This window comes from Calonectris borealis, chromosome 4 (genome assembly GCF_964195595.1).
Source record: "Calonectris borealis chromosome 4, bCalBor7.hap1.2, whole genome shotgun sequence".
In the NCBI taxonomy this organism is placed as follows: Eukaryota; Metazoa; Chordata; class Aves; order Procellariiformes; family Procellariidae; genus Calonectris; species Calonectris borealis.
This window is the reverse complement of record NC_134315.1, coordinates 47,373,599-47,390,045: the sequence shown is the minus strand read 5'-3', so window position 1 is coordinate 47,390,045 and position 16,447 is coordinate 47,373,599. Positions and strand designations below refer to the sequence as shown.

At 36.2% G+C, this 16,447-nt stretch overlaps 1 protein-coding gene across 1 annotated transcript in view; it reads left to right on the top strand.

Moving 5' to 3' along the window:
• Positions 1-5,852: 5,852 nt before the first annotated feature.
• RXFP1 (relaxin family peptide receptor 1) overlaps positions 5,853-16,447 on the top strand; it is a 46,229-nt gene continuing 35,634 nt past the window's right edge. Inside the window, exon 1 of the mRNA XM_075150142.1 lies at positions 5,853-5,910. Within this exon, the coding sequence (XP_075006243.1) occupies positions 5,853-5,910 (58 nt within the window). The remainder of the gene's footprint in view (positions 5,911-16,447) is intronic.

Below are 16,447 nucleotides of genomic sequence, written 5' to 3'. Positions count from 1 at the left end.
CTAGTTATGAGCTGAAATTAAAAAATAAGAAACAGTTTAAGCATTGCATAAATACTTGCTCTAAATATTTAATGAAGGTACATATAGAACTAGTCATTTCACATGCCTTGAAATCCACATTTTAGACTGTTCAGTAGTTTGTAGTGATACTGTGCAGTGCTACTAGAATTGCTAGTTCTCAAAAAGCAGATTGTGTTCAGGTAACAGGAAATTTTTACCCTCTGATTCAGCATGATAGGCAACATAACATGCAAGATAGAGACTGAATTAAATTTAAGTTTTCCTTCAGATGCAAGCCCCTTCAGTGTGGTGGGAGTTACACCTGACTTTCTGCTTACTTTAGTAATGTTTTCTTCATTCCATTCGAGTACCCAGTTTGTAAGTGCTGCTTTCAACTTGGGTAAAGCTGTCCCTGTGAAGCTGCTGATGCTGATCTATATGTTGGATTTTCCTAATGATTATAATTTTCTTTAGTTGTAATTTTTATGCTAAAAATTGCTTTTTGTTGCACTATGTCAATACTAAAATAATGTTTTATTAATTTTGTAATTTTAGACGAAATTGCTACCCTTTGCAATAATAACTGATTCATTAAACTCATAGGAGCTTAAGGTTGAATTCTGCCACCTTCTTCTGTATTGAACAATAGCTTGATCTCTTTCCTGCTTTTAAATTAAACCTTTTTCGGTTTACATTGTGCGTACTATGCTGCTTTACATAAGATTTGTAAGGGATATTGCCCACGTTAGGAGTTTGGGAAATAGAGCTCCACTTACAGTTATTTTTATGGTTGCAAAGCTTAGTTAAATCTGTGTAAAAACTCTAAGCAGTTCTATTATGTTTTGGAGGAATACATAATATGCAAGCTGCAAGCATGAAAAACAGTGATATTAATGTATTTGGAATTAAGCAGGCTATGATAATGAGATCTTACCAAGCCTGTGAGCTTCATATGCATCCGTGTTTTCCACGAGCAATAATCCAATATTTATAGGTAGTACTTCAAGGTATGCAGAATAAAAGCTAAAGGCTTTCAAACAAATTAAGCCTTTCACATTACTGCTTTCTGTATCAGAACAGTGAGATGTTGAAACATTCATGCAAGATTCGTGCAAATCATTATTGGCATAATTTCTGCTGTGTTAAATTCAGCTCAGCTGTGGAATTTATAAAACGTATCAAAATATATTAAAGCATATTGCAAAATAGGATAGCAGATGAGGACTGTGAATGACTACAGGCCTTCTAGTATTATAGTCATGATGGCTGTTACCTTTTAAGGTGTTTATTGGCTCATCATATATAGCGTATTATAACACTTATAAGAAAACCACATGGCTCATCTAGATTTGTTAAAGAAAGAAGTAGTGCACTCATAGATTAAAGCACGTGCATGCTTGGAGTCTCTGCCACCTGTTAGTGCTCTATTTTGCACCAAAAAGGTTCCTGTTTAGTGCCACTTCTCCTAATCTCGCTCAGTGCACAGTTCATAGCTTCACTGCCTTTCAGAGTTTTAGCCAGCAATCTGAATTGTAACCACATCTGTGGATTTCATCCACACAATAGACTTAAACTTTGCTCAAGTCTTCAGGCTCAATGATATTAAAACAAACGCTCCTGAAGCAAGTACAATTGTGCTTAGAAATTGAATTTGTGGTTTGTGGACTGCTAGAAGTTCAGTGGTAAAGTTTTGTTGTGTTTGTTTTTTTTTAATTTCTACAACTCACAGGTGCTCCTAATTCTTTAAAAAGTAAAATGAGAAATGTCTATCTTACAAAAACTACTCTTGCCTGACCCATCCATATCAATTCAACCTACTGCTGCTTAGTTTTCCATTCAACAGCTAAAGTTGCACACAAATAATTCCAATAACTGTTTTATTTTGCTCTCTTCCTTCAGATTCTTCATTAAATCTTTTTATATGAAAAGATTTTTCCTTCCAAAATCCAAATAATCAAACTAATCCAAATAATCAAGCTTTTTATGCACCAGCAGGTCTCAGCAACTGCCTGACTACTTTCCCATGTGGAATATACTGTATCAGGTAGAGGCTTTCTTTGAAAACAAAGCATCATCTATACCATGGTTTTCACCAGCACAACATAACAAGGAGAAAAGTAAATTTCAGACTCCGGTTGTGGAACTGGCAACATTGAATGGGTAGCCAGGATAAACACCTGCCTGGGTGGCTCACCCCCCCCTTGTGAAGCTAGCAGGTCACTTAGGCATATGGCTGGCATTGCACTGGTGCTGCCACACCTCTCTTAGTAAAATAATCAACTGTAATCGCTGCAACAACTACAGTGCACATTTGTGTCTTTAGAGTCACTTTGATTAGCTTTCTGGGGATGAAAACTATTTCATCCTCCTGGACTTTGGCTAAGTGACAGACTCTCAAACAATTCATTTATTAATCATTCAGAAAAACAGAAGAACATTAGTATCTAAAACTATTCAAAGTGAACTCCAGAAGGGATTTGGCAGACTCCTTGTGGAAAACAATTGTGACTATGACTATTTTAACCCTGTGTGCTCTGTGCCCCTACCTGAAGTTTTCCAATCCTATTTCTGCTTGTGCCTACAGTTCCCCTTCCCTCCTCTTTCTGATCTTCCCCTTGTATATTTTTTTTTTCCTTCCCTTACCCTCATTTCAAAATGCCAAGGAAAACTTTCTTAAAACCATGTGAAACTTGTTAGGCCTTCTGGTGCTGCATGCATGTGACAGCTGTTTTCAAGGCCAAGATCTCTTATACCAAATGCTTTCTGTCAAATGTGGGAAAGAGACCATCCCAAATCGTTTGGAGAAGTGCAAGTTTATGATTGTGAAGGATAGTGCTCTTGTTTACATAGTTTGCAACAAATTTTAAGATCCGTTCCAGATTTGTAAATAGGAAAGTGAAATTACTTCAGCCTTTGCACAAGCTCAAATAATCATTGTGTAACAATAATTTTTGGTTATTTCTTTTCTTTCATTTAACTTGGACATTAATCTGACTGGCTTCCCTGTGGATGGAAGAATAATGTGTATCTTGTATATCTATGTGTACAACAAAAATTAATATTTTTCAGAAAATGAGGGATGAAGACTAGATTTCCTGAGGAAAATTTCCTCTAATGTCAGTTAGAGGGTAGTGAAAAGTCTACATAATGATGAACTGAAGCTCTGAAAGTTAGATCATTGTCACCTGCACAGGCTGGTCTGCCTGCAACTGCTGCGCGGGCATGGATGCTTTCACCTCTCCATTAATAGCACTACAACCCAACTACAATAGCTACCCAACCTGCAAACCTGTCTTGACTGTTTATAGCCAGACTCTACTGGACTTGAACCATTTGCTCTGAATTTTATATGCAATGTGGACTTTTTTTCGCCTTGAGCAAGAAAACAAGTAAAACTTTTCCGAAATCATTTCAATTTTTCAGAAAGTGAGGGACTGGTACTTTGCCTACGTTGAATGATTCTGGGACTCTTATATAAAGCAATGCCTTTTCTTAAACGAATAAGGATTTCTGCAGTATTCCTCTACAAGATCACTGTGTCTGAGAGATAGTCCTCTGACAGGCCATCCCACCAGAGCTAATGAGCCTGTTCAAGCCTAGTTGCAGTAGTGTAAAAATTAACCTTCTCTAATGGATGTTCCTGGATGCTAGAGACCACTTTCATCGGAGGAACTGTCACCAGTGATCTCAGCGAGGGTTTCCTGGTGGTGCCATGTGTCCTATGCTTTGAAGCCATCAAATTAGACTTTGAAATTACTGGTTCAAGACAGGGAGATGTAGGAAGCTGAGAGGATCAGGAAGTCATATTGGTTGTGTCTGAAAGACAGAGATGGTGAAAATGTATTGGGAAGAACTGAGCGAGGAGACTGAAGGCAGGGGCTAAAGGGAGAGGAAGGTGGGACAAGGGAGAAGAGAGGTGAGGGAAAAGGCTAATGTTACTACGAAAGGGAAAATGGAAATCAGAAAGGTCTGGGAAGGTAGAGACTGAGGAAAGGGATGTGTGAGAGGGAGCCAGCAGGGAACAGTAAATTAATCAAAGGAGGACAGGGAGCTCTGAGAGAAGGGACTGTCTGAAGAATAAAGTCAGAGGATGGTGAGACCAAAACTAGGACCCTATGCGGACAGAAGGAGACAAGAGAATGGGAAGCAGGTAGTGATTAGGCAAGAAAGGATGGAAGTGAGGTAAGCAGCCAAGGTGAAGAAAAGATGAGACTGAGCAGAGAAAGGAGCTGTGCTTGGTGGGGTGAGCACTGTGCTACAAAGCCGGAAGGAAGCTCAAGATTGTCCTGTTGCTTGCTGTCTCCTTGCAAAATTTCTCCTCCTGTGTAACACCGCTGCTCAGAGACTGATAATTAATGCTATCGGATCACTCTACCCTCTCAAACACCAAATGTCTGGAGAGCTAAAGGATCTGAACTAGTGATGCAGCATGGTGTCATGTTATCAAATGTCGGAGGAAAACTGATTTCCTCTTTTAATAGTCCGGCATGTTACCTATATCAAAGAACGTTATTAATTTTGCAAACTCAGTGCTTAGGAATTGAGACAAAGGATGCAATCTTAATTTGTCCTATGTGCATATACTACGTTTTCTCCATGCTATAGCTCCACAAAAACTGGTGCTTTGTGTACTGCGTTAGAAGAATGAATCAGAAACGTTTAGTGAATTATGCTGCCTGTGTGACCCCTTATTCATTTGCTGTAAAAGATAAAGATAAAATGTGAATGAGGCTGGGGATTACAAAATGATGGCCATGTGATGAAGACAACTGAACTCTGCTGTGGAAAACTGATTTCTGCTCCTGTTTCTTGCCCCAGACAGTGATGCTCTAAATGCTTCGTAAATGGATAATAATTATATGGCAGGTTTTCTAGGATTTTTGGCTTGATCATCCTGATGTGGTAGTGTTCATTTCACAGCTGCCACTGAAATCTGTAAAAGCTGTAAAAAAAGCTGTAAAAGTTGTGCTTTGAGTAATCTCTGAAGCTGATTCTGAACGTAAAATTAACAGAACCTAAAATTAACAGAAACACTTTCCACATATAGGTTAATGTCTCAGTTCCCCATCTGAGTAATAATACCATATTCTAAACTGTAATCAAGCAATCTGTAAGGGCTTAAAAATGGTCTAATTATTGTAGCTGCATGACCAAACTAAGGAGGAATTTAATATTGTAATTTGTAAGTGGTTAGACTGTAGACAAAGCAGCAGGATGTCAGTAGAAGACTAATCGAAGTGTAGGTAAGATGCCTGTCGTATTATATGGAGGTGTGTTTGCATAAATGTATGAAATTTAAAGATCTGTGACAGAATTTGAATGTATGCTGCTAGTAACTGATGTTGCAACATAAAGAAGTGACTTTGTATGCAAAGAAGTAATGCACAATATTATGCTCGCTACCTGCTGTGTTGCCCTCAATGCTCATGAGGGATCCAGCATGCAGCTGACTTGTGTGAGAGGGCAAGATACAGATACCAGGATGAATGACTGATGGGAAAACATGGGTTTGAATGAGTCTCTGGAGCCATCAGCTGTGGCCTGTCAGGGAGAGCCAGCCCTGGGAGGGCAAGTCGTCCCTGTGTACCTGATGTCAGGGGAAGAGGGTGGCCAGGCAGTGGGGAAGAAGGGCCCAGCAGCAGCTACGCTGACCCTGCGGGGCTTGTGCATGTGAGATCACTTAGCAGAGTTTATCCAGAGGGGACATTAAATCACCCAGTCCTGCATACCACAGGTCATTGTGTTCCACCCGTGTACTCTGTAGCAATCCCAAGGCTTTATTTGGTCAAAATGTTTATTCTGAGTCAAGTAACTGTTTCCTTCAGAGAGCAAGTGCCACTGCGGCACTAAGAATGGCAGAGGCTGTACGGTGTCTGAGACTTGAAGATGTGCGTAGGTCTGTTAAAGCAGGTGAACGTTGCCTCTTTCTCCTCTGCTCTGCAGAGAAAATAAAAGCACTGACATGACCTGGGAGAAGAGTCTTTTTCCCATTACAGACCTGAGTGTCAGTGCTGGGCTGAACGTGGGGAAAAAGGCACAGTGCTTGGAAAGGTGGTGGTGGTGGTATTTTTTTACTTAGAAATATGTATTTTTTTCTGTTTTACTTCATTTTTCAGTTGCAATTAAAAAAAAAGATCTAAAAATATGTAAGATAGCAATAGACCAGCTCTTCTTTGGAATCAGCTAGTAAGAACAGCATCCTTTCATGAAACTTAAGTTCTAGCCACAACAGAGTTAAAGCCAAAGTTTGCGCTGTATCGAAAAAAAGGGACTACGTTAATGAATTTAAAAGCCATGTGATTGTAGGTCAAATGCCTTGATTAGTCTGGAGAAGTTAATAGTAATACAGTCGACAAAGATGATCTGCATTTTTAGAAGTTTATTCAAGAAGGCCCATCTACCATGAAAGTACACTCCCCGATGTCATTTTCTGGTCTTCAATTCAATGTTAAAACATGTGAATTAACTGTTATGTTGTCTTACCTAGGAACTATAGACACTGTTTTTCAGAAACTTTCATTCTTTTCTAGTATTCAAATAACACTGCAAGCCTCTAGTTCTTTTGCTATTTTCTTCATATTTCAAAACTTGTTGTAAATGACATTAGTTTCAAAGTGTTTCTCAACTAATTCCTTTCAAATTCCTCCGATGGCTGGTTTGAAAATATCTTCATTTAGAAATGTTGCTTTATCTTTGGTACAGATTTTCAGCATCGTGCAGAAAGAATACAACCACTTTCTTCTTTCCAAATACATATCAGAAAGGGGCTTTTCTACACTCCTAAGACTTATGTGTTACGTGAGGTTTTTCTTTTTCTTAATAAGTTTTAGAAAAAACAGTTACTTTTAAATAAGTACTGATTATTTCTCTAGCATGCCTACCTATACATTTTTAGTTTTTATCACTATTTGATTTTATTATAATTTTTTCTTTTTTAAAATCTTTCATTTACATATTCACTGCTTTCACATCACCTTTTAACCAGATTGGTTTCTTGCCCAGAGAAATAGTTCTTGTATTTATGGATGTGCAGTTCTGGAGAATCTAACAGATATTTTTAAATAATCAGCCACATCAACAGCTGGTTTAAGTAGTGAGATATGATCTTGTAAGTTACAAATATGTTATCCTGATACAATTGCCTTATTCAATCTATTTAAAAAAAAAAAAAAAGGAAGAGCAGCCAGATTATGATATCTGGTAACACAAAAAACTCTTTTTAGGAATTAACTCTTCATTGAAATATGGTATCATAACAAAAATTCTCCATTTTAGATGTGAAGTTTTAAGATTTACTTTCTGGACGTGTCCAGCAACATCCTGTACATTTTATGTAGGGAAGCATTAAGAGCTAAGAATATTTAATACATCTTCACTGGGTAGACTGTAGGTACTCGTATAGGTCAAATAAAGTAAGGATCTTACAGCTGGGGGAAAAAAAAAGGTACTGTCTTTAATATGATAGACAATAAAAGTACACAGACACATTGACTTTAGATCATAAATGTCCTTTTGCATCCTGTTGTGTGTGATTCAAGACGTCTGTCAAAGCACTTAGCTATGTAACTTTTAAAGCCTTGGCAAAAGCTGTATTCCAATACTCTCTCTTCTCAGTCCCCTTTCCACTGTCGTGATACAGCTATCACAACAGCCTCTTATGATGCCTGCTGAGACTGGGGCTGTATTTTTCTAGGCACTCTTCTGCGTGCCTTGCCCTGAAAAGCCTGCCGTCTGAGTCAGCAGGTCAGATGTGGGGTGAACAGAGACCTGAGGGAAAGGTGTCACAGGACCAGGGTGATGCAGCAGATCACTGTTGGAGCAAACCTCTCCTTCTCCCAGCTCTGCGTCCTGCCTCATGTGCCACGCTAGAGATGGGTTGTGATAGCATGACTCTAATTTAAGCTATGTTTCATGGAGCATGCTTTCACTTGTGCTGACAATGAGAAAACACTCCGAGTCAGGAACGGACATCATCATGTGTTCATTTAGCTGGAGTGGGGTCGAAAGGAAGAGGAGGGGGAGCTATAGACTATGTGGAGGCGAAATCCATCAGTAATCCATGCAAATGTATTTTTAGCCAAACTGCACCTAAAATGGAAACAAACTTCTGAATGTAGTTTCTCATTATCTTTTCTAACTTGATTGGGAAAAACTAATGTCCAGATAACTTACACCTATGTGCTGCTAATGCAACATTTCTTTATGTACATTAATAACTGTATAAAATCGAAAAGTTATAATCTTAAAATCTATAAATCTTAATCTGCATGCACATTTTTATATAACTTCTTGCAAAAGAAAAAATAAACCAGATGTCTCTAATTCAACCAGCTAACATTATCCACTTTAAGAAAGCCAGAAATCCTATTAGCTCGAGATAATTTCTGTTTTATGGCACTTTAACTGGAGTGTCACAATTTATAACGGTGAGTTATGTTTACTCATGGTAAAATACAGTGGAGATGGGAAAACTTGCAATTTTTAAATTGAACCAAATATTCATAAGTCAGAATCCAATAATAATGCATTTATTTAAGCACAGTGTCTGCAAATTGATTTTTCACAAAATAGTCCTGTGAGCTCTTAGAGGACAAATTCTCTAAAATACTTTCAAATTATTTGACTTCAAAACAGAACAACAAATGATTCCATTTTTATAATACTTCAGGAGGGTGGAATCTCATAGATTCCACAGCAACCTCCCAAATCCAAACTTGTAGTTCTATATTAAATTTAAATTCTTAATAGTTATAAATGGTACTTAGTAACAAAAGTATGTGAATAAATAAAATGTATCAGATAATCCTGTCTCAGGCTCACCAAGAAATAGTATGTTTTTATTGTTACAAAATTAATCTTAAGTATGCTTCAGAGCTTCATTTTAAGTTATGCTGGCTTAGTTCCATTGTAAGAACTATCATTAAAATCTTTTTAGCCTTTATTAAAGGCACAATGAATGAAAAAAACAGATTACGTTTCATATTTCAAATACTTTGTGTAGGGCTCCCGAAGTCTTAGATAGAAAAAGCTTACCTGAGAGTATTTTACAAAGAATTATTTAAGATTGTGTTACTTGGGAGAAGAGGAAAAATGTTGTGGTTGATGTGCAGCTTGCTCAGTTCAAGTGACTCTGTAGCAAAATAAGAGCCTAAAGAGCAAAAGAAGATGGAGAAAGAGAAAATCTCCCACTGCCGCCCTTCAGGTTCTTTTCCTCAGCCTGTGGTCGGACTGGCTGTTCTCAAAGCTATTTTTCTATCATCAACTTTGCAAGATGTTCATTCTAACAGTCCTTTTTTTTGTTTGTTTGTTTTTCTTCCCCCCCCCCCTCACAAGAGCATACCAAAGTTGGTATGAAAGAAGTTACAGCTAAGTCATGTAATTGGGGGGGGGGGGGGGGGAGAAAAAAAGGAAGTTTTGCCCTTTTTGACCTAAGAAAAGTTAGGCAAAGTGTTATGATCTTTTAGATTGTTTTCTGTTGGTAGGAGAAGTTAATGATAGTCACGTAATTCTTTGCTATTCTGCTCATTTACAAATAATGTATTCTCAGAACATCATAAAATTAGAACATCAGCAAATAATTTCCCCATTTGTTGCCTTTCTAATTTCATTCTTTTTCATTACAGCTTTCTCTTAGGGCTTTGCTAGAAGTACTTTCCATCTCATCTCCTGGATTTCTCTTTACTTTCATGCATGAATGCACATGTACACAAACTCCTCTCCTGTATATGGAAGCTTAAGAGATGTATTATAAATGTCTGTTGTTTGTTAAGTTATATAATTTAGTTTTCATTAATCAGTGTCTCACTTTCGTTTACTTTACATATGGCTGACTGGATTAACTTGTGCAAAGCAACAAGTCTGAAGTGAAGTTCTTTACAGTAATCTCTACTTACTGTCATTATGTATTTAAATTCAGAATGCTGGTTATCCAGATGAGATGAATGATTTTTGCTTGAGGGACACTAATTTATTGATAACCAGCTGTCCTTGATTCTCTTGGATAAAGTATATTTTAAATTATTTGATTGCTCAGATTTAAAAAAAACCCTTCATTAGTTTACTACTAAGCATGTTATGAGATAGGAAAATAAATGTAAGATATATGGCAAATACTGCTATATATGAAACTTTTTTCCCTGGGATTACAAAACATCAAAAATGCCATTCCTGGTGTGAAGCTTCAGGGATTTTTTTTTTTTTTTTCCTTTTATACGTGTCTTTAAACCATTAACTCTTATAAATGCAGTGTTTCAAAGGAGGAAAAAAATGATTATTTGAAATGGATTTCTTTTATCTTTATGGCTCAGAGAGCCAGCCCAAGTGCACGCACTCCTCAGTGGTTGTGAGGAAGAATCAGCTCCTGGGAGGGGAGTTCTGCTTGATTTTGGTGGCTAACCATTGCCTTTCTGTATTTAACACGTTACATTGGTGCCTTCATTTTTATTCTTTATTTAATGCCACCCAAACAAAACCCTAGTGTTTCATGTGTCCAGGTTTAGACTTGATATTGCACTGCTGCAAACAAGAAATTAGTGAAATCGAAGGAGTTATGTCAATGCAAAACAACACTAGGGCAAAGGAAATCCTACCTTAATGTATTTTCTATTGGAAATTATGGCAGAATATGGAGAGAGAACTTATTTCTAAACAGAAATAATAGTCAGATATCATTTAAATTCTGTGTATTTGGGGAGAGGAAGAAAAGGGGAAGAGTAGTGACAGAAAGGTTTGGCTCTGCTCTTTAATTTGTGTCTTTGTTAGACATTGTGCTGAACCCTCATCCTCTGGGAACGCTCTACAAAATTTGAGGTTCTGGATAAAATTCATTATATTACATATTGGGGCTTTTTCAAATAATATTATCTCTTTCAGCTCTTTCTGTGCATCAGAATCTTTTGATTCTTCGTGACCAGCCTGAGTTATGCTACTGGCAGTTTTTGGCCCTGGAGTGGATTTATCTGGCAGGTATACAAAGAGGATCTTCCAGAACTATAGCTGAATTAATTAGACTGAATTATCTGTGGCATAACTGATAACTAACTTCAGTAATGTTGTTATGAGATTGGAGTCTATATTTTCAAAAGATAGTAAAAATTTTCTGCTTTGGAAAATGCTTCTGAAATTGTGAAAGCCACAGCAAGACATAAAGGTACTATGTGACATTAAAATCCAAGATAATGACCAGACTGCCATGCAATATAGGCAGTCATAATATATGCATCTTTTGTGCTAAAATCTTTTGCGCTATGTTGTGTTTAATGAAAGCAAACATTTTATATAGTCAGTCATAAACTTATGTGTGTAGTTCAAGTACTACATATTCCTAGAATGACATCTAATATAGTCTACTAAAGATAAATGTAATGCAATAAAACTGAAAATGTATTTCTGGTTGCAAGAGCAACAGCCAAAATATAAAAAATTGCAAGTGTTTTAGAAATGAAGCTGTTGCAACCATTTGGCATCCTGAATAAATGCTACTGTGTCACTTGGACCCAATAAAATCTAAAATTACAGACACGATGAATATGCTATACAGATATTTTAAAAATGCTATAGGCACCAGGGCTGAACAATCAGCAAAGGAGGAGAGGAGCAAATTACAGAAAAGGCAATGTAGTGATAACAGTTTAATTATACTCCTGTGGGGATCCTGTACAGCTGTTTAAATCTTTTAAGTCACTGATGCTTTGCCGCAAGGATTAATGCTAAAGTATCTATCACCACTAGAGCAAGGTCTGTTTTGGTCTACAAGTTTTGCCTAAGGGGTTACTCCAAATGTGTACATTAACAGCACTAAAGTTTAAGTGAATAAACTGGGTTTTATTCTTGTATGTAACTAGAATCTATTTTCATTTATGGATAGTTTTTAAATGTTAATAAAAATAATTTTAATAATATGGGATTCCCAATACATATTCAAATCACTATAAAGCTTTTCCTAAAAAAAGTATTGGGTTTAGGAGAGTCTTTATAAAATTACATGCTGAAAAAAAAATGCATTCCCACTGATAAAGCTGTAATAGGTTAAATAAAACATGCAAAAGTTAACTTCGTATTTCTATCCTGAAATACACTGGACTAACTTTATCCTAGTCTCTATCATAAATTGCTACAAAAATTCCCTTATTTAGCAGGAAGAAGCTGAATAATTCAGAACAAAACCAGGAAAATGAACGTAGGACTGAACTAAATATCATTCACTTCTAGATATTATTGTAATGGACAAATTAAGACAACAAATTACTTTAAAAAAATAAGATCTTATTAAGATGTCATACCTTCTTTTTTTTTCCTGCCATTTGGCGATTCAAATGCTTCTGATCAGAGTTGGTCAACCACTTATCACTATTATTCTTTGCAAATCATTTATTAACCATCTTTTAACTTAAAAGGAATTCATGGTTATAAGCTTGTTTTATAGCCTTGTTCTGATGATTTGTCTTTGAAAATAAAGGTTACAGGCCTAAGAGGTCTCCCCCTCTATATTACGCTAAAGGTTTTTCAAAGCCAGTTCACATGCCCTTCGAATATCTTTCAGCAAAAGAGGAATTTTTTTAATCGACTGTCATCTTGAAGTATTCAGGCTAGCACAGAAATGACAGGCAAAATCGATTTCAGCTTTAATGTTTTCTTTGTTTACTCTTTCTGTTTTAGTTGAAGAAAACATTCTGTTTCAAAACATTAATTTAAAATTAATATTTTCAGTCTTCTCTTGCTCTAGCCCATTTCCCACCGTGTCTAGCAACTAAAATAAGTTGTGGGAGTGTGGGAAAAATCCCATCATTTGATAAGTTTGCAATGGTCTCTTTGAAAAACTTGGGCTTTTGTAGGTAAAATAACTTTCCTCCATAACTTGAGGGTGGATTCTTCAGTACCATGACCATTCCTTGGTCCTTGTCATCTAAGGACTCCTTTTTAAAAACAGTTGGATTTCCTCAGCCCCAGTACTTTTAAACTGATAACTTACTCAAAGTGAAGAAAAACATGTTAGCTTATTTGGCTGATGGAATTTGAGAGTCATTTTGGACTCATGACAATGTGTCTTCATGCGATTCACATTTTTGAAAATACAAAAATATTTTCCTGATATTATAATATGCCCTTATTCGAACCTATATGCAATACAGTTGAGACTGGTGTGACTAGCAAGTACCACGCAATGAGTAGTGCTGCTTCGATTAGTTTAATTGCTTATGACTCGGTCTAATCAGCCCAGTATTGTTCTCATTATGGAGTCATATTCACTTGTTTTATGGAAGCTACAATGAATTGTGTTAAGTTTGTGTTCTTCTAGTGCACGTGTTCCTTATTTGATTTCTCAAACAGCATTTGTGACCCAATCTCTGTTTTCAAAACTTTGTGCCATTTTTCAAAGAATGCACAAAAACAGTGAGCTTCATGAATCAATTTAGTTGGAAGGAAAGCTATGTTCTCCTGGGAATATCTTGTTCTTGGCTTTCCCAAATGCATTCCCTCTTTTGATTTCATTTTATGAGAGCTTAAAGAGGGCTGTCATGTTCTTTCCCCAGTGATTCTGCATGCATGCAACAGAAGAAAGATCCTTGCCATTTTATACTAGATGACAACCCAACTCTTGCTTATTCCTTTAAAAAAGGAAAGCAATGGTAAATTAGTCTTATATTTTAAAGACTAGCAGAAAAAGGGTTATCCACTTTCTTCAAGCTAGAGGAAAGATCACAGATGTCTGCCTTAGCAAGTGTCTCAAAGCAGCAGATCTGGACAAGCTTAAAAGGTGTAGGACATGAATTGTTGTTTTCTTTTTGACAGTTTGAGAATTGGGGGACGGAGGGAGACCCTAAGTACATGATAGTCAGAAGTATTTAATTTGCAAAGTCATGAGCACGCACTACTGGGTAGAACATAATTCTGTATTGAGACAGCAAACATCAGAAAGATGCTTCTTTGTGTTTTTGCCATTTGTACTGACACCGGTTCACCTATTTCTTTTCTATTGGTTCTAGAAACATTGCAAATATTTTAATATTTACTCTGATTATTATGAGAAAAAAAAAATTTGCTAGTACAATGTAGCTGAAATGTGTGAAATTATCTTTATGTCACCGGAAAGCAGGAGATCATTTTCTGTATGACGAATACAAAAAGAAGAGATTTTTTTTTTTAAATTGGAGTATTCTGTAAAAGCAAACCTTCTGACATAATCAAGTCTGTCACAGATTTATACTTTTCATCTTCATAATTGAGACCTAAACAAATCTGTCCTGAGTTCCATCTTTTCTCTAGTTTCTACTTTTGTAGCTAAATTCTTTATACACAGTTTAAAAATTTTTAGTCTTCCTTTATCTATAAGACTACGTTTGCCATATCTCTGAAGGACATCGGTTTTTTCTGAAGACTGTGTAAGATAACAATATTGGCCCAAGCTTACTCATTATAAAACCAAATACTTCATATTAATCAAGCCATATTAGGGTTCAAGTTGATTGTTTATATAGTTTGCTGATGGTACTTCTTTTGTGTTATAGGGGGTCTCACGCTTTTACAATGCTAGTTTGGTAGTAAGAAGCAAAGCAGAGATATTCTACCCTGGATGAGCTGTGAATGAGAACCTATAAAACAATAGAGGTGCCTTTGAAGCTTGATACACATATGGAACAGAGACTAACCTATGGATTAATAAAAGGAGTACATATAACATATTTCTTTTTCCTGATTTAACACCAACACGAAACAGCCAGTGACATGACATGACAAAATAATCATTAATCAATATTTTTTAGAGCTATTCAATCCAGAGGTTTAGCTGCTAAAAAAAGGGACAATGGAACAAGATATTAGAAGGGTGGTTGAATTTTTCATAGTGGAAAATCAATAACAGGTAGAAAGGTCAACACCTTTAATACTGCATCACAAAGATAGCATGACAGATCATTATCTGGACATGATAAACTCCAGTGTCACCAAAGTTTATATTTGCAAAATAAGAAACATAGTTTTTTGTTGCTGCTGTTGTAGTGCTATCTTTATCCATTTTCCTCACATAAAAGACACTGTTTTAATTTCCTTAAACCGAAAGAGAATTCTTTGAATATTATTTAGCATTTTACAATGGATTTTACTGTCTTATCTTCTGTCTACCTTCGTCAGCTTTGCCAAATATTTCCTCAGAGGGTTGGGGGGTTTTCCATTCATAAATCTCCTGCAATCTGCAGAGTCCAAACTTCTGTCTTTTTTTGCATAAACAAAGTGATGTTAACAAGTCAATGGACAAAGACCAGTGCTTTCAACGATTCAACTAGGATGAAGTTGGTAAGTGTTGATGCCTTGTTATCTTCTTTCCCAGGCAGATATTTACATGCCAGGATAATCCGACATAGCCCAAAATGAGTAATGCAGAGATTCAGAATAGATATCATCACGGCTATAAATTTACAGAGAATTCAAAACTTTAAACACAATGAAGGATTATATATTCTTTCACAAAGAATGATTTCTAAACTGCAACAGTAAATTCATTAATTAGTTCAGGGATTAATACTCTTTGACTAATTAATAATAATTTCTGGAAAATATATGAAAATCCATTGAATGGTACTTGAGAAGATAAATGCCATCATTTGAAATTTAAACTGCATGGAGATCAGCTTCTTTAAGCACGAAGTTCAGCTCAGTCTGAATACATCTCCAGTGTGTAGGGTAAAAGGCTTGACAAAATGTGAGGGGTTGTTTGGTGTTTTGGGTTTTTTTTCATTTATGTTTATTTTTTCCATATTGTTGTCTTTTACCAGGTGTTTTGGTAGTTACTCAGATTGTGACAGATAACTGCACTGAAGGGAGCCTGAGTTGCCTGTGACTTCTATCTTTTTTGCAGCAAGAGACTTTAGACACTAAGTACTACACATATTCTGTTTGCTTACCACTATGCCTGCATAAAATTTTTTTGCTGCTTGTTTTTGGGCAGAACAAGTTAAAGATAATGTTCTGAATATGAGCACAGAACAGCAGAGAGGTTTATGGACAATATGCAAGTGTGAATTCACCCTGGGATTAGAATATAGTCTTATTTTTGGTGCCTATACATAAGAGGGATAAGGAACTAAGGTAAAAGTCTCTTCAGGCAATTGCATAGGTTATACAGTTGTGAATAAAAGCAAATCAACTTTTCGAAATGATAAGGTGATTGTTAGCTGGAATATATTACTTTCTATGCAGGATGCTTCTGACAGCAAAGATAATTCTGTGCATATGGGAATAACAGACTATTTATCTCAATTTCCTCTAGATACTGCTCCTACATTTTAATTTTCCATAGTTGTAAACATTGTCAAGGGTTTAACATGTGAAAGTTCATAAGAATAGATTTCTTATGAATCTGAAGCACTTGATTCAATTTCAGGTGATTTCCTTAGTCGAGGAGAAAAATGAGGACAAAAATCAGATGTTGTGTAATAACATATTCTTTTAA